The 25158-nt window shown below is 39.4% G+C and overlaps 2 protein-coding genes across 2 annotated transcripts in view; one reads left to right on the top strand and one right to left on the bottom strand.

Annotated features, from left to right (window-relative positions):
* The window catches only part of LOC131678667 (odorant receptor Or2-like), a 128560-nt gene that overhangs the window by 65356 nt on the left and 38046 nt on the right, over positions 1–25158 (top strand). Inside the window, exons 2-3 of the mRNA XM_058958911.1 lie at positions 20893–21266; positions 21331–21734. Coding sequence (XP_058814894.1) covers positions 20955–21266; positions 21331–21734 — 716 coding nt within the window. The 5' untranslated portion in view covers positions 20893–20954. The remainder of the gene's footprint in view (positions 1–20892; positions 21267–21330; positions 21735–25158) is intronic.
* Positions 18621–19352, bottom strand: LOC131678379 (uncharacterized). The gene has a single exon (XM_058958462.1). The coding sequence runs from the start codon at positions 19350–19352 to the stop codon at positions 18621–18623; it is 732 nt and encodes a 243-aa protein (XP_058814445.1).

Genomic DNA, 25158 nt, shown 5'->3' with positions numbered 1-25158 from the left:
TTTTGTATGTTCGCGCCGGGTACTGGCTTAGTCTGAGCTTGATTCGCGCTGTCGAGAATCAAGCCAGCCAAAAAGCTGTACTCTTCCTCCGGAGGAAGTTCTTGGGTAGATTCGATGTTGTCGGATATCGCGGCAGCATAGCTCTTCCAATCGATATTTCGTGTGAGGTCATACGAAATATTGATTGATTTCAATGGCCTTGAACCGTTATTGATTGAGACTACAATCGGCAGATGGTCGCTGCCGTGGGGATCAGGAATTACCTTCCACGTGCAATTTAACCGCAGCGATGTTGAGCAAAGGGACAAGTCTAAGGCGCTCGGGCGCGCTGGAGGAGCAGGAATCCGTGTCATTTCACCCGTGTTTAAAATTGTCAAATTGAAGTTATCGCAAAGATCCTGAATTAAGGAAGACCGGTTATCATCATAGAGGCAACCCCATGCTGTACCGTGAGAGTTAAAGTCCCCTAAAACTAGTCGCGGTGCTGGCAGGGATTCTAAGATGTCTTGTAGCCGTCGGTGCCCAACCGCGGTGTTGAGGGGGAATATATATGGAAGCTATGCAAAGGCTTTTGCTTTTGGTTGTTACTTGACAAGCGACAACTTCAATACCTGTTATCGAGGGAAGGTTGATTCTGTAGAAGGAATAGCACTTTTTGATCCCCAAAAGCACTTCTCCATAGGGGGTGTCTCGATCCAGGCGAATAATATTAAAGTCGTGGAAGTTGAGATCTACGTCGGAAGTTAACCAAGTTTCACATAATGCAAATGCATCGCAACTCAAATTATTTATTAAACTTTTGAAGGAATCGATTTTCGGGATGATACTTCTGCAATTCCACTGTAGAACAGTGATCAAATCCGTGACCTCGTTCGATGAGTTAGCTATCGAAGGATACAATCGCTGAGAGGAGGGGCCATTTAGCAGTCAATTGCTTCAAAAATGTTCTTACTGTAGGGAGAAAAGCTAACATAAGACTTTTAATAGGATCAGTTATATTGAAAGTTTTTATTATCCAGTCCACTATGTCCGAGAGTTTTATAATTCCAGTGCTGTGATTACTTTCGAACTGAAACAAAGGAACACTTGGGATTTTTGATGTTCCTGGAAGTGCTGGGAACTCCTTCTCTGAGCTTAATCCTCCGAGACCAGGAGCTAATTGCTTCGGTTTGGTTGCAACACTTCCAATAGATGTGACTTTCGGAGCCCCCTCAAGGGACACCTTCTGGCCTTTACAAGGAACTTTACGAGAGGAAATGTTCCTCCTCTTCCTATAAATTCTAGGCACCCTAGTAGATGTTCCCTCTTGTGGGTTACCAGCCTCGCCCTCGTCAGGAGGCAAGTGAGTATAGATGTTTGCTGAGGATGGTGGCGTAGCATTCTTTAACATTTCTGCGAAAGAATGTTTGGATCGTCCCGCAAGGGAACGTTTCAGTTTATCCCCGCGTAGTTTGTACGCGGGACATGCCGAGATATCATGCAGACTCTCCGCACAGTAAGGACACTTTTCGGCTTGCCTACTGCACGAATCATCTAGATGATTCTCCCCGCATTTTCCACAGCGGGCCTTGTTGCTACAATGGGTGGCTGTGTGACCCAGTTGTTTACACTTTGTGCAATTCATGACCCGCGGCACAAACAGACGCACAGGCAGACGAACCTTGTGCAAGAGGACGAAATTTGGCAAAGCGGTACCAGCGAAGGTCACCCGATAAGAGTTTGATTGGGGGTACGTTTTTGAACCATCCCCCGCAACTACTACTGAGTGCAAACGTTTGCACTCAAGTATTTTAACTGGCTGAAGTAAGCGGTCTCTGAATCGGCCAACCCCGTACTTCAGCAGATCCTCGCACGTCAAACTCTCATCGGTTACGACGCCTTCGGATTGTACTTTTACAGCTGGACTATACACGTTATAATCCCGCGTAAAGTGCTCACAGCAAGCAATATCGTTTGCCTGCTTTGAGTTGGCTAGTAACACACTTATCTTGACCGAGCGGACCTTTGAAATTTCGGTCACAGCCGAGAACCGTTCCGTCAGGTCTCTAGAAATCTGAAGAAGATTCAGTGATTTAGTCTTGGGCCGAAAGAAGACCACAAATGGACCAGTTGAGAGTTCTGGATAGCATTTGGGCCGAGGGGGAGCCTTAGAAGTTGAACCCGATTCAACTTCCATTTGACCATCCGGAGAGGGAACCATAGAAAACGTCAACGCACGGGGTCAGCGCCCGCGCAGACGGAAGAAAGCAATAAATGTGTTACAAAAGACAAAAACCACTTAGCTTTAAACTGGTGTCCAACGACGAACCGATCCAGCTTATACAGCTGGCTATTGTTTAATCCTCACACGCGAACAAAAGACTGAGGACCGAACCGAACTGGCAAAATAACCTTGAATGCGGATTAAAACTATTCTTTATCGCCTCACACAGCACTACGGACTAGAAAAAACAACCTCTGTCTCGATGGAGAGCTCGAAAACGAATGACCACTATGGTTTGTGCGTGCTTCTAGAGAAACCTAGCTTGCTAGCTTCACATATTATATATAGAATATTATATTAAATAGAAGAGCTTGGAATCGCAAACGCAGAAACGGCTCGGAGACAATTTAGTTGGCTCGCAGAGCTTACCGAAATGCTCTTTGATCCTCTGAGCGAAGTGGTTGGTTGCTATTGTCGTGAAATGAAATTAGACCAACCCCATCGCTTGATAGATACTGTACCGTATTCCAAGATAACTTCTTTGAGATTCCGTGTGCCAGTATAATCGGTAAATGAACCGGGAATTACTGTGCTAGGAATCAGGAAGCCAACGATCACGTGAATAAAATATCTAACCCTTACGTTGAGTTTTCGAGAAAATGTTTCAATTCAATCTACATACAGATGATCAACAGTTGTATTGCTTAGGTAAAAAGCTCATGGACTCCTGGAAATCGATTACTGTTAGTCAGAATGGCCGTATGAAATGTGTGAACCCGTTTTACCCCGTATTCTTTCTATAATTAAAGGTTAAAGTTCGACCATGTTTTACAATTGGGGAAGAGGTTGAATACGTCTTATCCAAAGTAGTTAAATTATTATATAAAAAAAATCCGGGGTAGATAGTTAGAAGGACCGCACGAAACTTGTGTATCCGTTTTACTCCAATTATTCTCATCACTCAAGTATGTAGTGAATTCTGGTCTTTCATTTCAGAAAGAATGTGACTGATCAAATGTATTAATTCTTATATAAAGCAGTACGGGGAATCGGTTAAAGACAGACAGATAACAGCAATGACAATCACAAGTAATATTTCTTATAGCTGAAAACCCCTAGAAATTGATTACAGGTAGTTAGAATGACCGTACGAAACGTGTGAACCCGTTTTACCCTACCTTTTCTCATATCGTGTTTTCAGTTGAACCTAACTACATTTCGGAAACAAGCGAACTTGAATTATTACTTTTTATCAGATGTATTCAGCCTCTTTCCGAGAAATACAACCAAGTTTATCTTCAACCTAGAGCTGTGAGAGGAATTTAGGGTAAAACGGGTATACATTAGACCGGCAACAATTTTGACTTTTTTTTTCGGAACACTGTTAAATCAAACGGTAATTGGCTTCACATACCATTTGTCAAATATGCTTTTTTTTTTTTCCAAAAACTAGTTCACTCACAAGAGTTTTCAAGTTTGTATGTGAAAATATATGAAAAATTGGCAATAGAAACAATAAATTCTGTTAAAATGCCAGTATTATCTTGTGCATCCTAAAATCTGCAGATATAAAGCTTTAGGTGTAAGGGTCAACATTGCCGAAGTCTGCCAATCGATCCGATTTTGTAGTAAAGAGATATTCTTATATAAAGTTATGTGTTGCCTCTCTTTCTCGCACTTGCTTAGAATAGGAAATTCCAATGTTAAATAACTTTGTTGTGGAACCTCCAATCAATATGCATTCTTTAACAAAGCTATTCGTTATAAAATAAGCTACGCTACCATAAGATTTGAGGATAAAGCTTGTGGCGGACGAAGACGAGAGGAAACGAAACTCGCGGTTTTGTATTCAGATTAATTGTATTTATCCAATAGAGAAAATAAACACGAGTGTCGACTACGAGCTCTCGCGGTAAAGTTGTCCTGTCTTTTCTCTGATGCGTTTTTGTTAGATACACTGCAGGATTGCCCGTAATGTGGGAAAGAACCGGGTGTTCCATAAACAGCAACCCACAGATGTCCCCCCAGTTACGTCAAGAATCGGACACGATGTCCGGATTGCGTAACTATGGTCCGTTTGTCGTCACTTGGATGACTGATGATGCAGTCATCGCACGTATATGCTGGTTTCACTCGATCTATAGAGACTCGTTGCTTCTTGCCAGAAATTAACACATCGATGTACTTCTCACCGCGATCGACGACCTCGTACGGTCCTTCATATGGCCGCTGTAGTGAACGTTTCACTGTGTCGATGCGAATGAACACATGGGCGCACGTGTTAAACTTGGTGTGCAAAAACACAGACGGCTTGGCATGATGGGCGGTTTGTGGAAGTCGTAGTTTGCCAAGAACACGATGAAGATCCCTCCCGAAATCCGTTTTGTTTACATCCGTTGCTGGAGGGTCAAAAAACTCGCCAGGAATGCGCAAAGGTTGACCATATACAAGATCTGCCGAAGAACACTTGAGATCCTCGCGGTATGCTGTTCTTAGCCCAAGAAGCACGAGTGGCAGTTCATCTTTCCACTGGTCACCTTTTTTGCACATTAACGCTGCTTTTAATGTACGATGAAAACGTTCCACCATACCATTGCACAGTGGTCCAGATCGCTAATTTAGGAGGAATTTTTACTTTCTGACAAACCTGTATAATTTAGCCGTATCATGTCTTAGGATGAATTTGTGTACTTTAGAAGATGCTTCTTTTTATTGGAATAGTTATTAGGGTGGTTCTAATTTATCTAAAATACGAAAATAAACTTTTTACTGATGAAAGATAGAGCTCCACAGTCTTCCACAAAGTTGTAAAGTAACTTATTTTGAATAAATTTGTTGAACATATTAAAGCTCTATCTCTTTTAGTTTTTGTTATACAAGAAATTTAAAAAAAAAGATTAGGGTGTTCCTGAAAAAAACGTTTTTTTAGTATAACTTTCGTATCTTTTACTTTTTGTTAACACAACCTTTGAACAGCTTATTGAAAACTTCAAGCCGAGTATTTTTCTCCAAGACACCGAAGGTCTAACTTTTTTCTTTAAAAAGTTATGGACACTTTTCGTTAAAAAAAATAGCCTATTTCAAGGCTCAATATCGCTGATGCGGGCACCTAAAATTGAATTCTGTTTCCACCACATGAAAGACCATACTTATTAGGATATTTGAGCAAAAATTGGCGAAAACGATATTTTTTTAAAATTTGCAATTTAGATTTAAAGTTTGTAGTTTTGCAGGTTCAACGCATTAAAGCATTTACACACATATCGTTGTATTATGAATAAAGCCACTTTCAAATATCATTCTCTCATCGCAGCAAGCTTTGCATAAGTGAAACGACTGTCAAAAAAGGTTTCTGATTTTATTCGTTTTAAATAAAACTAGTAAATATGGATATTAGTCGAAGAGAGTTGGCGAATTTGCTTATTGCTGGTAAAAAGACAGATGAACTGCTTAAGTTCATTACAAGTAGTAATCCAAATGTAAAATTGAGACTTGTTAGTGCTCGGAAGAAAATAAAAATCTTCATGTTGGAATTTAGAAGGTTGTGGATTCGGAGTAAGCGCACGCAAATTCGGTTTGAGCTGGAAAATTTTGTGTGGCTTGAAGGAAAGCTAAGATTCGAAGTCGAAGGTAAAGGTAAAGGCCGAAAGAGGAAACCATTTTCCGAAATATGTCGCAGAGCCAAAATAAAAAGATTAGGAAAGTTGCGCGATAAGTATTCCACGGAAGAACTTGGTTTAGCGTCAGCCGTCAACGCTAATTCTACTGGTTTCCGTTTAGTTGGCAGACAAATCGAACGATTGTCGAAAAGTCCCGTCAGATCTACCGTAGAGAATTTAGGATCTATGGCTGTCCCGATTGCAGAAGCGTTTACTGCGGAGGAGGCACTTAGATTTATTTGTGAAAATGATTTTTCTAAGGCGCAGTACCAAAACATACGCAGCTCAGTTATGCAGAAGGGTTTGGACATTTATCCCGCGTATAATAAAATAGTAGAAGAAAAGAAACTATGCTATCCGATCGGTATGTACTATTCTCAAAGATTCGTCCCTGAATCAACAATTTTTTTCAGGAATTTCTGTTCAGCCTTCTTGTGCGTATGTTCCCCTTCAAGCTCTTGTTAACCATACCGTGGAACGACTCATCTCGTTTCTGAATATTGGAGTTCTACCACTGCATCCTGAGGATAATACGTTTGTTATCTTTAAGTGGGGCTGCGATGGAAGCAGCAACCATTCCCGGTAGGCAACATTATTTTTCTTCTAAACTTTGACTGACAGTCTCTTTTCCACTTGAACATAGATACAAGCAAATGTGCGTTGACGAAGATGAAAATGGAGAACTATTCGAGTATAACGATTCGCATATATTTGCTCTATCTATAGTACCTTTACGTGTAGTTAGTCGCCGGAAAGATGAGTCAAGAGATTGCATTCTTTGGAATAATGATTTTCCATCTTCAGTATCCCTGTGCCGACCAGTAAAATTAATTTTCAAGAAGGAAAATCCTGAACTAACAAAGGATGAAGTTGCCGCGATGAACAAGCAAATCGATGAATTAGTCCCGACTATAGTAAATGTTAATATGCGCAAGATTCCGATTAGTTCAAGCTTCATATTTTCCATGGTTGATACGAAGGTAGTGAATGACGTAACAGGTACACCGTCTCAAGCGTGTTATATATGCAAACGCTCCGGAAAGCGATTGAATGATCCTTTACTGGAAGCCAGCGATCCACCGGATAGTTTATATGTTTTTTCACCTTTACATGCATTAATACGAGCAATGGAGTTACTATTGAATATGGCTTACCGTTTAGCTCTAGCAAAACCGCGTTGGCGCGTAGGCAAAAATACCAGCGAGCTTAAGGAACGACAAATAAAAATTCGACAAGCGTTACGTGACCGTTTAGGTCTTCGTATTAGCGAACCTTTGCCAGGTGGCGGAAATTCTAACGATGGTAACACAGCTCGAAAATTTTTCAGAAACCGAGATGTCGTTGCAGAAGAAACCGGGTTGGACGAAATGTTGCTAGAACGTATGTATGTGCTATTAACAATCATCAACAGCAAATTGGGAATTAACGCGGATGCTTACCGGAGTTACGCCGAAGATACACGATTGCTTTATGTACGCCTGTATGGTTGGTACGCTCTCTCACCAACCGTGCATAAACTCCTGGTCCATGGAGGAAGCATTATTCAACATAACATGCTGCCAGTAGGTATGTGCAGTGAAGAAGTTCAAGAAACCAGGAATAAAAGTATTCGCAGATTCCGAGAATTCCACGCACGCAAATTCGATCGACTCGTCAATCTTGATGACGTTTTCAAGAGACTTCTTGTTTCATCAGATCCTATAATTTCTCTTAAATGTAAACGTCGAATTCAACGAGCACCGCTGGATATACCTGAAAATGCAATGCATCTACTTTTGAATTAATTGGCATTGAATAAATTCTCCTTATATAAATCATAAATTGTTGTCATAGCCAAATTATTTTTAATGAACACATTCTGTATTGTTGATATGTAAGCAAAACAGAAAAGGAAATACAAAGGCTTTAGGCAATTTCTTTTATGTCGCTATGCGATAAAATTTAAAACTTTGGTTAGTAAATTTAAAATTACATGCTTAAAAAAAATAATATTTTCCAATTTTTGCTCAAATATACTTAAAAGTATGTTCTTTTCTATGGTTCAATCCGAACTTACTTTTATTTGCCCCAATCAGAGATAATGACATTTGAAAAAGGGCTATTTATGAGCGAAAAGTTTCCATAACTTTTGAAAGTATAAAGTTAGACTTTCAGAGTTATGAAAAAACGTGGATTGAAGTTTTCTAAAAGCTGTTCAAAGGTTGTTTTAACAAAATATAAAATTTCTTTCGAACATTAACAAGTCTCAATTTTACATTTGGATTACTACTTGTAATGAACTTAAGCAGTTCATCTGTCTTTTTACCAGCAATAAGCAAATTCGCCAACTCTCTTCGACTAATATCCATATTTACTAGTTTTATTTAAAACGAATAAAATCAGAAACCTTTTTTGACAGTCGTTTCACTTATGCAAAGCTTGCTGCGATGAGAGAATGATATTTGAAAGTGGCTTTATTCATAATACAACGATATGTGTGTAAATGCTTTAATGCGTTGAACCTGCAAAACTACAAACTTTAAATCTAAATTGCAAATTTTAAAAAAATATCGTATTCGCCAATTTTTGCTCAAATATCCTAATAAGTATGGTCTTTCATGTGGTGGAAACAGAATTCAATTTTAGGTGCCCGCATCAGCGATATTGAGCCTTGAAATAGGCTATTTTTTTAACGAAAAGTGTCCATAACTTTTTAAAGAAAAAAGTTAGACCTTCGGTGTCTTGGAGAAAAATACTCGGCTTGAAGTTTTCAATAAGCTGTTCAAAGGTTGTGTTAACAAAAAGTAAAAGATACGAAAGTTATACTAAAAAAACGTTTTTTTCAGGAACACCCTAATCTTTTTTTTTAAATTTCTTGTATAACAAAAACTAAAAGAGATAGAGCTTTAATATGTTCAACAAATTTATTCAAAATAAGTTACTTTACAACTTTGTGGAAGACTGTGGAGCTCTATCTTTCATCAGTAAAAAGTTTATTTTCGTATTTTAGATAAATTAGAACCACCCTAATAACTATTCCAATAAAAAGAAGCATCTTCTAAAGTACACAAATTCATCCTAAGACATGATACGGCTAAATTATACAGGTTTGTCAGAAAGTAAAAATTCCTCCTAAATTAGCGATCTGGACCACTGTGCATTGGACTGTGGGTGGTAGGCAGTCGGGCGAATATGGTGAGATCCCAAGGTGTATGCTAACTCGCGGAACAATTCCGACTCAAATTGACGGCCTTGGTCGGATGTTATTGTTTCGGGAGTACCGAACCGTGAAATCCATGTTGACGTCATCGTAATAGTAGGTGCCGTCATGTCTGCTAACGGGATAGCCTCCGGCCAGCGAGTGAAGCGGTCTATAATTGTGAGGATATATCGTTTTCCCTTCGATGGTGGTAGAGGACCCACCAAATCAATATGTATGTGCCGGAATCTAGTCTTCGGAGGGCAGAATGTACCAAGAGGTGAGATGGTGTGACGAGTGACTTTCGAGAGTTGACAATCCATGCACGTCATGGCCAACTGATTAACGTCTTTTTCATAGAGTGTTACATTTGTCCATGTCCCATAAAATAAAATAAAATAGAAATAAATTGTTAAATCTAAATTTGTGAATAGGAGATAGGGAGAGGAAATATCATTTAGGGAAAACAACCGCCGTTTCAAATCTCGAGTGTCGCTACCAAGGCAAAAACGCATTTTGCCAGCAATCCCCTCACACAGTGCGCCTCGCTCTTGGCGTTCGGCTCCATCCGCCCCAATTGGTAGCGACCAGGGCTAGAAAGGGCTCATCGTAGGCCGAAAAGGAGATCTCGCTCTCTTCGATTTTGGCTACTGGACAGTGCAGACGTTTTCCCGATAGAGTGATATCGCTAAAAAAACCGCGCGTGTGGCCGAAGAGCCAATACCAAAGTGCAGATCGCGAGATAAAAGGTCGTGTGTGTAGCCGAAGGCCTAATACTAAAAGGTTTAGTGAGACGACATTAATAAACCAAGAACGAAGAACTGTTCCGTAAGACCGGAGTGCAAATACCGGTCCGAATAGGGAAGAAAAAGTGTCGCGAGTGGCGCCCAGACGGGAGCATAATTCCGCCCGTAAAAGTAAACCCTATAAAGGGAATAAATTACCTTGCGCACGAGGCCGGCCATCGAATCATCCGCCGGTAGTGTCTTCCCTACACCTATTTTCCACCCGTATAATTCGGAACATTCCGTCCCGAAAACCCTTAAAATTAACCGCTCGGCCTCCCCAAACCGCCTAAGGAATCAGAGCCGTACACGGCATAGTGCGAGAGTGAGTGACGCGATCGAGGAAAGTGGCGCGAACTCGGGTCGGCGCGAAACGGCGGCCGACGTAGAAGAAACAAAGCAGATAGGAGCACCCCGAGGTTATAGTCAAAGGTAAGTCGCATGCTTGTGCTAGCCAGTAACAGTCATAGTTACAAGAGGGCCATACGAACCTATCTGAAATGAGCCTTCTGAATGTGTCCCAGGATGAGCCATACCGTGAAGTTGCTGCATTATGGCGAGCCGATGTTTCTCTGGAACGAAAGGACGAATTCGGTTTGGAACGGAAACATCACAATATACAGGGCGAGAAATGTTTGGAATGCGAATCAGTTCGATTTTCAACGACGGTGACATCATGATTTGCTTCAGTTCTTCATCGGTGGCCTGATCTTTAGCGATGGATGCCAAATCGATTGCTGTAACCGCTTGAATACGAGAGAGGGCATCAGCTACAGTGTTATCCATACCACTTATATGGTCAAGGCTTCTGTCTGTCACGTTACATTTTTACGCATATTTCATAAGATAAGTAAGCAAAAACAATAAAACCATATTCTATCACAACTGCACATTATTAAGGTCACTAAACCGCACATTTTTTCTACAGAAAGTTTTTTTCTATCAAAGTATTTTTTCACTTTATTGTCATTTTGATACGTCTGTCACGTTACACAATTTTCGCAGTGAGTTTGGAGGTTGCCCGACTAAATAGAAAAAGTCTGTTCCGTTGGCCCCCAAATTTGCATAAAAACAGTTTTAAGTTGAAGCTTAGAAAGCAAAGAATAATTTGAAATATAGTTTTCCTGAAGAAAAACTTTGTTTCCGATTTTATGGAGTATTCTCAATGATCTGTCACGTTACAACCAGAATCTGTCACGTTACAGTTCTGAATTTTTATTGAAGCAAGGATATCAAGACAATCGTACACAAATCATCCTTAATCTAGGAACTGAGTACTAACGGGAAATTTCATGTTTATTTTGAAAAACATATTGGTTTTGATGAACAAACGTGAAAAACTTTTGAAATGGTCGTAATTTCACGAAGTAACATATTATGTCGAAAGAAAATCCAAAATAACTTGAAAACATCTGCATTTTGAAGGATAATTTTTCGTGAGCATTTTGAATTGAAAACCCATTTTGAAATACATTCTATAACTAGGGTAGGAGTATCAGTTATGGCAATAGCACCAGTTATGGCATCATTGAAAAAAAAAACACTTTTATCAAACAAAACCTTTGGTTACTACCAAATTCATTGTTACAGAGTGGAACTATAATACATGCACTGTTTATTTTGGATCCTTTTGATATCATTACAAAAGTGTTGCAATATTTTATTGTTATTTTATTTCAAATTGTCATACCCGCCGTGAACCTACTAGTTCAGCTAAGAATACACGTTTCCAATTCAATAAAAAATGAGTACAATACGCACAATAAATATTAACAAATAGCGTTCTAGGCAAATTTAATACAAGTAGTTTTAATAAAAAAGAAAAAATATACTCCATTTATCCATATTTATTTGTTCATACACTACTGCTACAACTGGTACACCTGACTAGCCATGTTCCTTATTTCGCATCGTGCGAAGTAGGCCGTTTTTTCACTGTTCCAATTGTGGCTATAAGGTTGTGTACATTCTACGACTCTGCAAATAACTGCCTAGGCATAACTTTTTAGTGTTTTGTGTGATTGTACATACCTAATTACTGTTCAGTATAAACTTCAAAGTACAATGGTTGGTTCTAAGCGAAAACCTGGCAGTGAAAAATGCTCGGAAGAAACCATTAACAAGTGCACTTTCAAGCATACGGAAGGGTGAAATGACGTTATACAAGGCCTGCAAAATGTACGGAACTCCTATGTCCACAATTCGATACCGAATGAGTGGTAACTGGCAAAACAAAAACACCACAGGTCCTCGGTCAGTACTCACTAAAAATAAAGAAGACGGTATTGTTCGCTGGTTGGTTGGAATGCAAGACCGGGGTTTTCCTGTTACACGTGCAGCTCTGATGGCAAAAGTAAAAGCGTTTTTGGCATCAAATCCTCGCCAAACGCCTTTTAAAAACAACATACCAGGTACAGTCACGTAAGCCAAACTTAATATTCATGTTAACAACAAGATTTTTTGGTTTAGGCCGTAAATGGTTTGGTGCTTTTTTAAGAAGAAACTATAAAATAATATAAACTATAAAAAATTAACAAGAAAACAAGAAAAATCAGCAAAAAAGGGAAACTATTTTTTGTTTCGCTTCAAAATTAACTTAAATTAATTAATTAAATAAACGGGGAGTGGGCGTAGCGTATTGGTAAATCGATTGCCTTGTACGCAGCGCACCTGGGTTCGAGTCCCGACCCCGTACATAGGGTTAGAAATTTTTCCTAAGAGATTTTTCTAACCCGAAGAGGCGAATGACCTTAAGGTTAAAACCTCTATAATTGAAATAAAAAAAAAAAAAAAAAAAAAAAAGAAATCCTGGTCTTTCACTGCGTAAGCCGGAAGCGGTAACGACGGCCAGTAGTCGAGTTAGTGAAGGAGATATCCGTGGATGGTTCACCATGACTAAAGATTGGTTACTGGAAAATGGATTCTTTGATATTATGGAAGACCCAACTAGGATCTACAATGGCGATGAAACTTCCTTCTATCTTCATCCAAAAACGAAAGAAGTTATTGCTCGAACTGGGTCCCGTAACGTCTATGAAGTAGAACAAGCTCCTGGGAAACAAAATGTGACGGTAATGTTCTCCTTCAGTGCGGCCGGTGCGGTAGTTACTCCTCAAGTAATCCTACCCGGAAAACGAATGCGTAAAGAAGTAGCAGAAAGTTTTCCAAGCGAGTGGGCTATAGGACTTAGTGATCGTGGCTGGGTGGATGTTGATAATTTTCGGTTTTACATCACGCTTCCCATAAAGCAATGGAGGTGGCAGATCTTTGTCAAGAGTTGGGTATTATATTGGTATCACTTTATCCAAACACCACTCATGGAGACGTGTGGTTCAAAGTTGGCGCTTTGAACACTTGCGGAGAAATGTTCACATTAATACATTTTGGTAGGGCACTTTCGCAGGCAGTAGAGCAAGGCATAAAAACGGAGAGCATTAAAAATGGCTTTCAAAGTTGTGGCCTTTACCCTTTTAGAGCTGATAGTGTAGATTATACTAAATGCATTGCACGTAAACAAGTACTACATGATGCATCTACCCATCCCACACTTTCGTACCATAGCCCGTTGTCCACCTTGGCAACCGCAACAGTACCCATAGAATTATACGCTTCTTCTATCGCGAATTTGTGCATCCGTTCGTCAGGCCTCATAGAGCTCCAACAGTTGGGATGGATCCAATCATTATTGAAAATTTCTAAGAACCTGGTTGCAATGATTTCGGTATTGTAGAGAATCTAGGTACAAATGATGACGAATCCACTTTAGCAGTACATGAAGTAACTGAATATGGTAACATGATTGAATTTTTATAAAGTTAAATTTTTTTATACTAAATTCGTTTCAAGGTATCGAAAGCTTTGATCCACGGAACGGTTCACAAGAAATTGTTGTTGAATACGAATTGATTGATTCGCAGATTCGGCAGCCGATTGAAATAGGTGGTAGAATTTTGAATTAACAAGGCTGTAAGTTTCAATCATAAACATTTTTTTTCAATTCAGATAGGCAAGATGGACGAAGTGGAACAGAAAATTCGGTGTTGGAAATAGAGACGATAGCTAATGTATTAAATATTATTTCTAACAATCCACTGCAAGATTCTGAATTAGTTGAGCAGTCAAATAAATGTATAAGTAAGAACGCAAAAAATCCTAACATTAGCATAGTTGAAATTGTATATTTTCTAGATGAACCGAACAATAATGAGAACCCCTGCCAATCCACACCACTCCAGGAAGTTACAAACCGTCAACAATCCAACAGAAAGCGTAGACTTTCTTCTTTTTTTGAACTTCCACTAACACCACGTCGTAGTGTAAAGCATCGTAACTATTCCAAATCATGATATCCCGTACTGACGGCTGGTGAGAGACTTGAGGAAATGCGCAGAAAAGAGGAAAAGAAGAAGGAAATAGCAGAACGGAAATTGATAAAAGCCAAGGAACGAGTTGCTTTGCGGCTTAAACGCGAAAAAATTAAGATGCTTAAAGCTGAAAAACGCAAGCGCAAAAAAGCCTAGGTTGAAATGAAGAAAGAAGAACTCAAGAAGAAACAAAAAAAAAAGAAAAATGAAATAAATTTTTTTTTCTTGTATACTTATGCGATGAAATGAGAGTATTTTAAATAAAGACAAATATCCAAAAAAACTATGCTTGATTTAATATTTATGGACAATCTAATGAAATCATACTGCATTATAGACTTATACTAAGCTGTTCAAGACATAATGAAAGAATAATTTGATTATTCATTGGAGAAGTTTGGACATCAAGTCGATTTTCTTGATTGTAATGCATAAACGGATGTTAATCTCATGAATTTAGAAGAGTTAGAGTGTTCAACATACTAATAACTGTGAATAATACAAACAACACGAAGGCGAATCAGATTTAGGATAAAATAACCAGTACACATATGCTAATTAATTTAAGAACATTTTTTCGGGAATTGCCATACATAAGTATGCAGTAGATCCAAAAACGGTACACAGTAATGCCACAAATGGCACACACCATATGTCACAACTGGTACATGTATGTGGTAAGTAAAGGAACAGTATTGCCATAACTGGTGTAAAACGGAACGGATTACAAAACCATTTTAAGAACGACAATGAATAATATCTGCATTTTTATTGTTTGTTTACTTATTGCGGATATTGCAACTTCCTGAATTTGAAAAGTTGCAAAGAATGTGACTTTTGGTTTGCAAAAAAATCGTTATAATATGCTAGACTAAACTAACTATTGCTATAACTGGTACACTTACCCTAAATTATTAAAAAAAAAATTAAATAAAAATTCAAAATAAAAAAAATTATTGAAATAAGTTAAAACTTTTTATTGTTATTTTCTCTACGATGCAATTATATTTTAAAGTTTTTTTATTTGCAATTAAATTTTAAACGTGTTAAGTTTTTTGCGTTTGGTATTTGTGAGTAATTTATTAAAAGGGCGTATTTTCACTACTAGATATTTTTGTTGAAAAAAAATCAAAATATTTCGAAAAAAATTTCTTAAGAGCATTTTGCTTCGAAATTATATTTAGTATTAATATTGTATAAGAAAATTATATTTATGACTGGCAAATACCAAGAAATTTAGAAGAATACTTGAAGTTAAAAATGTTTTCTTACTAATAACTTCCTAATAGTGCAATTATAGTTTCATCAGTTTCCAGGCTTTCGTTAACAAACAAAAACATTGTTTTTCTGTAATTCTATTTTCATTTTTTTAACAATATAATTGTATTTTTAACATTTTTTGTTTTTTTTTTGAAAAATTTCACCAAAAAATATTCACACACAACTAATTCCCTAGAACTCGCTATCATATAGTTTTGCTGCACAAATGGCGATTTTCGAAAAATATATATTGAAAGTAGTGCATTCAAGATCTCATACGCCCTTTTTAAATATTACTCTTGAAGAAAAATTGTTTGTTTAACATTGAAAAATACTCAGTCTCCCATATACATGAAACGTAAAAGGTTTCATCAGAATCAAAGATGATCACCAATATTGACGCAATTGAATCAAACTTGATAAAATTACTTTACAGCAGAAGAAACCTGGCACGTTACATAAGATAAACTGTGTTTTCTTAAATTTTCTTAAAAATTAATAAAACTTTAAAGTTTTCACAATACACCTTCAAAAAGTAGACTCAAAGTAATAAGAAAAAATGCAGGTTAGACATTGTATGCATGCTGTTGGTGTGGCCCACAAAACTTTTTTGAATTTTTGATCTGTCACGTTACAAGTTATTTGGTTTCCATTACTTCACAAGTGAAAATAAGCAATAATCCATACTCATCAATTTTTTTCAAGCAATATCATCAAATTTAAATTAGACTACGATAGAAAAATGTGGTAGCAAGCAAAATGTTGAAAATATGAATTTTGTTTACCTTTTTATCTCATAACGGTCTTTTAGTCACTTTCAGGTCATGCAAGTAGCATTAACAAACTTTCATAAATAACAGACATGAAATTTTTTTCTGGGATCACCATTCAAATTTTTTAATATTAGAGGTTATATACATACGGAAAACAAACAGTTTGACGCAAAATTTGATAAAAAATAATTTCGCCTGTGTTTGCCATTTTCGGAGCCTTGACCATATGACGAATGTCAGTTGTAAATTCCGATATGTAGCGTAAGTATCTGTGTTCGTGAGGAAGCCTACACGAGGAGTTGGTAGACATGACATGTGTAAGGGGTTTATGATCCGTAAATATGGCAAATTTGCGGCTTTCCAAAAAATAACGGAAATATCGAACCGCCATTTTCATTGCTGTAAGCTCACGTCCAAACGTAGAGTACTTCTTCGGTGAGTTTTTCAGAATAAAATCCCAATGACTGCCATAAGTATCCGGAATATTGCTGAAGTACTGCCCCAGCCGCTGTGCTGGAAGCATCAATCGTTAATGCTAACATTTTGGAAGAGTCAGGATAGTGCAATAGAGTAGATTCAGCTAAAGAACTCTTGCAATGTGCGAAGGCTGCTATTGAATCCTCGTCCCATTGCACCTTCCCGAGCAAAGTCCAACATCAAAATTACAGCAAATAGACAACATATTTTGATATAAAGCATCAAATTGAAATCTTATTTTGATATCAGTTTAAACATTTTCAGATATGACATCATATTTTGATCTCATTTTGATGTGCTTACATTTTTAGAAAAAAATGTTTGTTTCTATTTCTTTGACAAACATCAAATTGATTACTTATTTTGTTATCAATGAAATATTTCACCATCTCAATGAGTTTTCAATTTGCTTTCACTGATAGCATAAATAGTTTTCTGTTTGATGTCATAGTGCAGTTTTTCTGCTTTCGATTTTGATCTTTTAACCGTTAAAACGACCAAAATGATAACAACCTGAGCAATCATTCCCTACCACATCACAACATCAAGTTTAGTTCTCAATTTGTTATCAGACTCTGCTCGGGTTCCTAGTGTCATTCTTCCTATTGCCAGGTATTAGCTTTCGTAACTGTGACTGTATATCAACCGCTTTAGGTATGAACCGTTTGTAAACATTTAGCAAAGCCAAAAACCTGCGTAGCTCCTTCACAGTTGTTGGCAGTGTATAATCGCTTATTGCTTGTACACGTTATGGTAACGGTCGAATGCCATCTTTATCAACAAGGTAGCCAAGGAACTCTACTTGTGGTTGAAAAAAAAAAACTTTTTGGGACATTTATTACTAAGCCGTTACTCTGCAGTCGCTGAAACACAGTGCGAACATGCTCTCTATGCTGTTCTGGAGATGATGTGGCAATGCACATGTCGTCTATGAACACTGCTACGAAGTTCAGATCGCCGAAGATTTTGTTCATAAAGCTTTGAAAGGTCTGGCTGGTGTTGCACAATCCAAATTGCATTCGAGTGAACTCGAATAAGCCGAATGGCGCTATAAGGGCCGTTTTAGGAATATCTGCTTCCTCAACTGGTACCTGGTGATACGCTCTTTCCAAATCGATGGTAGTGAAAATGTTCTTACCTTGTAATGGGTGCAATAAGTCATGCACGTGCGGCACCGGATATCGATCCGGGGTGGTAACTCTGTTAAGCTGTCGATAATCACCGACGAATTTCCACTGCCCGTTCTTCTTGGGAACGCAGTGGAGTGGACTGGCCCAGCTGCTGCTGGAAGGTCTGCATATTCCAAGCTCCGCCATTAAGGCAAATTCTTCTTTTGCTGCTTTTACCTTGTCAGGATGCATTCGGCGCACCTTCGACGCTATTGGAGGTCCTTTGGTAATAATGTGGTGCGTAATTTCATGTTGAATTTCAGCTCGTAGTGTTGCAGGAAGTGTAACTTGACGAAATTCTGCCAATAGGTCGTGGAATGGATGATCCGCTCCGATTGTGGTGACGCTGTGAGTATGCGTGGTCACCATATTACCCAACGAACGCAAGGAGGTCTTCGCATCAATCAAGACCTGATTTTTCAGATCGACGAGTAATCCAAAATGCGACAAAAAATCAGCTCCGATGATCGCATGGCTAACATCTGCTACTAAGAAATTCCATGTGAATCTTCTTCGCAGTCTTAGATCGGTTGTTACGAATTTTGAAGAATATACTTTGATGCCTGTACCGTTAGCTGCATGTAGGACAAAAGGAATCGGGTCACACATTTTGTCTTTTCTTGTGGCTGGCACAATCGAAACGTCGGAACCTGTATCAATCAGGAAACGAAGACCACTAGTTCTGTCGGACAACATGAGACGTCGGCTTTCAAACGATCCGCCCACCTCAGCCGACTCAGGTGAGCGAGAAGTTAGTTTTTTGAACGGAACTGACATGGTTGTTTGCATCGTTGAGCCTTTGCTCCGTACTTCTGGTGATACCAACACAGATCGTTGGAATTTCGGGACCTCGACGAAGACCGACTTCGATAAGTATCTGGATTAGCTTTGAGACGACGAATATCAGCGCTGAGAACTTCTATCTGCTTGTTCATGCGATCCAACTGATCGTTTGCTGTTGATGATGTTGAAACTGTTGAATCTTGAGGTTGTTCCAACATTTTGTCGGCCATTTCTGCTAGTTTGGCTAATGTTCCATCACTGATGGTTAAAACGGGACGAATGTGAGCTGGCATCCGTTGTAAGAACAACATCTTTAGCAAATTCTCGTTGACATTAAGGCCAGCTGATTTTTCCTGCATTTTTGCTAGCAAATGCGTCGGACGCATATCGCCGAGATCTGATGCATTGAGTAGTCGTTCCAATCGTGCTTCAGAGGATAGTGCAAAGCGAGCTTTTAGAGCCTGATACTTTTGTTGCTGAGGTGGCTTCGATACCAAATCAGTAATATGGCATATCACAGATTGATCCACTTTGGCTACAATGTGGTAGAACTTTGTGTCGTCTTTTACCACATTTGCTAATACAAATTGCGCCTCAGCCTGCGCAAACCACATTTCAGGATCAGTTTTCCAGAACTCTGGCAATTTCACACAAACAGCGGCTGCGTTCCGCACATCTGGTTGCACTTCGTCGTTCAACATTCCTTTTGAGGTTAGGAGTGATTGTGCAAGAAACTAGTGAATTGTTTCGAAATTTAACGCGTATTTAACAGTTATGTGTCCAACAAAAAAAACACCTTTAACAGGCCAACGAGGGTACCCGGGTACCCACAAATTGAAATGCTCATAACTATGGCTTCCTTTAACCGATTTGGACACTTTTAGATATTTTGGATTCAGGAACTCGTCTACTTTTTGATTCTGTACAATAGAACCGGAATAATGGATCTGGTTTTTGGTAATCCGGATTTTCCGGAGTAATGTTCCAGTACTAGGATATGATTTGTAAATTTTAATAATTTACTAGCAATATGAGTATCAAAACTCTTCAAATTGTCTCGGAAATCTGTTTTCTATTGTTACGGGACCCTATGGCAATTTGAAAAATGGAATTGGAATGGAATGGCCACTCACGGCCCCACGGGAACCTGCTCCGGAATGTCCGTTCCGGGGTCAAATTACCAAATGGTTCCAAAACCACGAGATACAGCCTACTGATGCAATTCCAAGAATTTTGATACCCATATTGCTAGTATTCCATTGAAGTTCGCAAATAGTACCTCAGCACTGGAACCTGCTTCCGGAAACCCGGATTCCTGGGAACCAAATGAAGTAACCCGATGCATTTTTACCAATTCCAAAAGTGGGTGAGTTCCTGAATCCAAAACGGTCAAAAGTATCGAAATCGGTTGGATATTACCTTAGTTACGGGCATTTTAGTTTTGTGGGTACCCGGGTACCCACGTCGGCCTGTTACGTAGTAAAAAAATTCAGGAGCCCCTCCTCACTCCCACCCTTACTATATCAACAATATTATTAGCACAAAAGCTTGACTTAGTGAAGTTCTAAGATGTCACAAAGTTTCAATTTCCAGCTATGGATAAAACATAGGAATTTAATTAATTGAAACTTAAAAAGGTACCCGGGTACCGCGTCGGACACACAACGGTTAAACGAACCGGTTAGAATTCACGTCGCGTTTTTTGTTATTACACTGCAGGGTTGCCGGTAATGCGGGAAAGAACCGGGTGTTCTATAAACAGCAACCCACAAGCTCATATTTTGCATATGATTTGTGCATCCAATTACCAATTGAATTCTGGCTGGCGTAGTGTTCCGAAAAAAGTTAAAATTGTTGCTGGTTTAATACTTATAAATAGAAGATATCATTTGAATATCAATTCGTTATGCTCTTCTAAACGGGATAACTCCAGTCATATATTATCAAAAAAATAAAATTCAAAGCCTATATTCTAGTACGCTTTGGTGGTTGTCCAGTTCAGCGGTTTGAATACCGTAAATATACAATATATTTCGAAATCGATTACAAAATTACTGTCATTCAATATCCTCCTCTGTAATCAGCTTATTGGCCATGGAAATGCTATGTGACCTGCAGCACGTGCCTCGCAACAAAAAAAAAAATCCGGTTGCGTGTCGGATCGCGCTTACCCCATCAATTTGCTTTATTATAATAATTTCTGTTCGGGTATTTTCGCTTCGGAATAAAATTTCTCTGCAGCCTGACCACGGTTAAAACCATTTGCCCAGCGACGCGAATGCTCATTTCACCGCCGTTCAACCATGTTGATCGAGAACTGCCCCATAATCAGCGTGAACATTCGGGTCTGGCTGTTCTGGGGTTACCTCCGACAGACCAAGTGGCACAGTTATCTGGTCGGTTGCATCCCGGTTGCGGTGCTGAATGTGTTTCAATTTATGAATCTGTTTCACATCATACTGTCCGGCACCGGCGACATGAACAAAATTATAATCGACGGATACTTTACGGTGCTGTACTTTAATCTGGTGCTCCGGACCTCGTTTCTGATGACCAACCGGCGGAAGTTTGAACGTTTCTTCGAGGGAATAGCCGACGAGTACGAAGAGCTGGAGGTAGGAAATAATCCGATTCGCGCAACTGTTTGAACTAGTCATTGAAGCGGGAGATAAATTGCAGAAACAAAACGACATCCGGCCTCTGCTGGAACGGCTAACCCGTCGAGCACGGATCCTGTCCAAATCGAACCTCTGGCTGGGAGCATTCATCAGTGGCTGCTTTGTGACTTATCCTCTTTTCTCGCCGGAAAATGTCCTCCCGTACGGAGTGTTCGTTCCGGGCGTCGATGTACACGCGACGCCAATTTACGAAATAGTGTTTATCCTGCAAATCTATCTCACCTTGCCGGCCTGCTGCATGTACATCCCGTTCACCAGCTTCTACTGTACCTGTTCACTGTTCGGATTGGTGCGGATTGCAGCACTGAAACGGTCACTGGAGAGGATCCATGAGCACAACCGGTCCGAGCAGGCGATGCTTTCGAGAATGAAGGAGTGCTTGCAGTATCACAAGGAAATTATCAGGTGTGTGTTTTTGCTTTGGTCATTATTGCGCTTCGTTGCACTGTCGGTAATATCCTGTACGGATGAGTTTTTTTTCAAATGCGAGAGAAAATATGTCAGCCAAACAGTGTCGTTTCGAAATGTAGTGAAGGTGTATGATAGATTAATCTTGAAATCCATGTTGTGAGAATAAAGTTATGCCAAATTTTTACTCTCTAAAGGGGGATAATAAATGCATGAAATTGTGTCTGAGAGCAGAACTCCTAACTTTTAAATGTTGGATTTCGTTGCTTCTATTTCATCTCGTCAGTAACTGAAACTAAATTGACGCCAGTTAAACACTAAATATAAACTGTTTATGTGAATGCCAAAAGAAACAGGCTGATCCCGAGTGATATCTGAGGAAACCAGCAGAGAAACTCATTTGATTTTTGGTATTTCTCTCGATTAAGCAAGCCAAAGATTATTCTACTCAAGTTGGAAGGAGTAAAATTAGTTGATGTAACACTTGTGTAGCGTGCTACCAAAAATGAAAATGTATTATTCTATATTACAACGCATCGTCTTGTAGAATGAAATTAATGTGAATTTTCGATAATAGTAGGTAATGGTAATGGATCAGGAATCGCAGATCCAGCGAAAGCCACTCAAAATTAATCTGAGTAAAGTAAACTTTTCCCCTTTCGAGTGATTCTGAATACAGATGCCCATGAAAGGTTCTTGAAATGACTTGCTCCCAACCCTTTGCTAGACGGCTATTTAAGGTAATCTTATTGTGCCTTTACCAAAATCGAAGCCACCAATAAGAAGAGAAAAACGAATATAAAATCAGAAGTTTATTTGCTTTATCGTTCAAACTGCGCGATTCTGTTCCAAGGGACTGGTATCCACTAGAAGATCGATATCACTATTATCTTGTGCTCCGGACCAATTCCGTTTAGTGGCCGTGTGGTATCCGGCGAAAGAAGCCAAGAATTGATCCAATGGTTTCCTGCTCCCATGTCCCAAGATGCGAGAAAAGCGAGAGTCCTGCTCTATATTTCCTGCATCTTTTTTTTCTAAATTTTCGTACTAAATCAGTAAATTACTCCTTATTAGACTTCTTATCTATTTGTGATCAACCTACTTGCTTCTCTTTTGCGCAGATAGAATAATAATAAAGCACGCAGGCTCCGTATATCCGTCATGCAAAGTTTTCAGTACAGTTAATGCATGTTTTGGGCCGCTCAAATTTATTTCAAATCTTCGTTGCTAAAAACATCGATAGTTTTCATAGGTAGCCTTATTTTGTTCATGTGCAATGTTTGCTTGCATTGCTAATTAGGATATCATAAAGATAGCACATTCATTTTTTTTAGTTCTCAATCATCAATTTCATGACAACACTGAATCAACAATTTGTTTCCACAATACTCGATTTGTAGCTGCAGCTCTCCAACGTCGGTTACGCCCAACACTCGCCAAATCACGTTCCACCTGGTCCGCCCATCGTGCTCTCTGCGCTCCTCACCTTCTTGTACCAACCGGATCATTAGCGAACACCATCTTTGCAGGATTGTTGTCTGGCATTCTTGCAACATGCCCTGCCCACCGTATCCTTCCAGCTTTGGCCACCTTTTGGATACTGGGTTCGCAATAGAGTGCAGCGAGCTCGTGGTTCATCCTTCGCCGCCACACACCGTTCTCCTTCACACCGCCGAAGATCGTCCTTAGCACCTGTCGCTCGAAAACTCCTAGCGCCTGCAGGTTCTCCTCGAGCATGGTCCAAGTCTCGTGCCCGTAGAGAACCACCGGTCTTATAAGCGTTTTGTACATGGTGCATTTGGTGCGGGGGTGAATCTTTCTTGACCGCAGTTTCTTCTGGAGCCCATAGTAAGCCCGACTTCCACTGATGATGCGCCTTCGGATTTCACGGCTCACGTTATTGTCAGCCGTTAATAAGGATCCTAGGTATACAAAATCTTCTGTTTCCTAGCCGGATCCTGTCGTTTTCGGTTCCGCCTACCAGCATATACTTTATTTTGGACGCATTTACCACCAGTCCGTTCTAAATATTCGGGCGATAATGTCCATGTCGTCCGCGAAGCATACAAATTGGCCGGATTTCGTGAAGATCGTTCCCCGGCTGTTGGGCCCGGCTCGTCGCATCACACCTTTCAGAGCGATGTTGAATAGTAGACATGAGAGTCCATCACCTTGTCTCAGTCCCCGTAGAGATTCGAATGGACTGGAAAGTTCACCCGAAATCCTTACACTGTTTTGTACAGCGTCCATCGTTTGATCAGTCGAGTCAGCTTCCCGGGAAAGCTGTTTTCGTCCATGATTTTCCATAGCTCTACGCGGTCGATACTGTCATATGCCGCCTTGAAGTCGATGAACAGGTGATGCGTTGGGATTCATAGCTGGAAAATGTCATGGTTATGACCAGTCATCTGGTGACTGGTCGCATGTTTGCTCGTGACATGTACAAGTTGCGGATTCTTGCGACATGTGACACAAGTGCGTGTACTATGACACGATACATTTTCCCCGTGACATGTCATAAAATTTGTACATGTTTCAAAACAAAACTGGTTTGTCAAGCGGCTGTACATTTACTGAACTGTGACATGTATGTTCGTTTGCGAATGGTCGCGACAATAGAAAAACAGGTTTGCTTGTTATGTGACATGTCGACAAAGAACCGGTATTGAAAATGGGTAAAATATTGAATACCGTACTTTGGCGGATAATTGGAAATATAGAAAATGAGATAATTGTATTTCTTTCAACATTTCACAAATAAATATTGTTTGTTATTGCGGTTTAGAGGTGTTGAAAATCAATAGTTTTAGACATTTTAAACGCACATTTTGGGAAGTAAATGCGTCAAAATCGAAAAATTTTCAACTTTTCACAGATAAACATTGTTTGTTATTACGAGTTACGAGGTGTTGAAAATCAATAGGTTTTGACATTTTAAATAGAGGTATGCGACGCGCCACCGATTTCAGGTAAAAATCTGCGGCGCGCCGGGCCGGGCCGGCGTGCTTACTATTTTTACCTGCAACAGCGGGCGCGGCGGCACTGGGCACTCCTCTAATTTTAAACGCATTTTTAAATTTCCATTTTGTCGAAATTACTTCCCGTTGTGCATTTCAAATGTTCAAAACTTTTGATTTTCATATCCTAGTACAGTAGGATTCCGTTTTTGGCAACAATTTAATTTTTGCAGTTGCCAAAACAGGAACCGTGCCAAAAATTGAACCTTATTTTTAAAGTTTGGATTTTCAATTTACGACTTCAAAAATGTTTCAAGGATTTTTAATCATGTGTGAAATGGAATGATATGAAAGAAAATAATAAGAAAATTGAATTTTATTCATATGTTTATCAAATTCAGTCTTCGCACAGTGATCACCTTCCATACAAAAGTCGGTCAAAACCTCAAGAGGGATTCGAATTT

This window comes from Topomyia yanbarensis, chromosome 2 (genome assembly GCF_030247195.1).
Source record: "Topomyia yanbarensis strain Yona2022 chromosome 2, ASM3024719v1, whole genome shotgun sequence".
Lineage (NCBI taxonomy): Eukaryota > Metazoa > Arthropoda > Insecta > Diptera > Culicidae > Topomyia > Topomyia yanbarensis.
The sequence above is the reverse complement of the archived record's forward strand: the minus strand, read 5'-3'. Positions and strand labels throughout refer to the sequence as shown.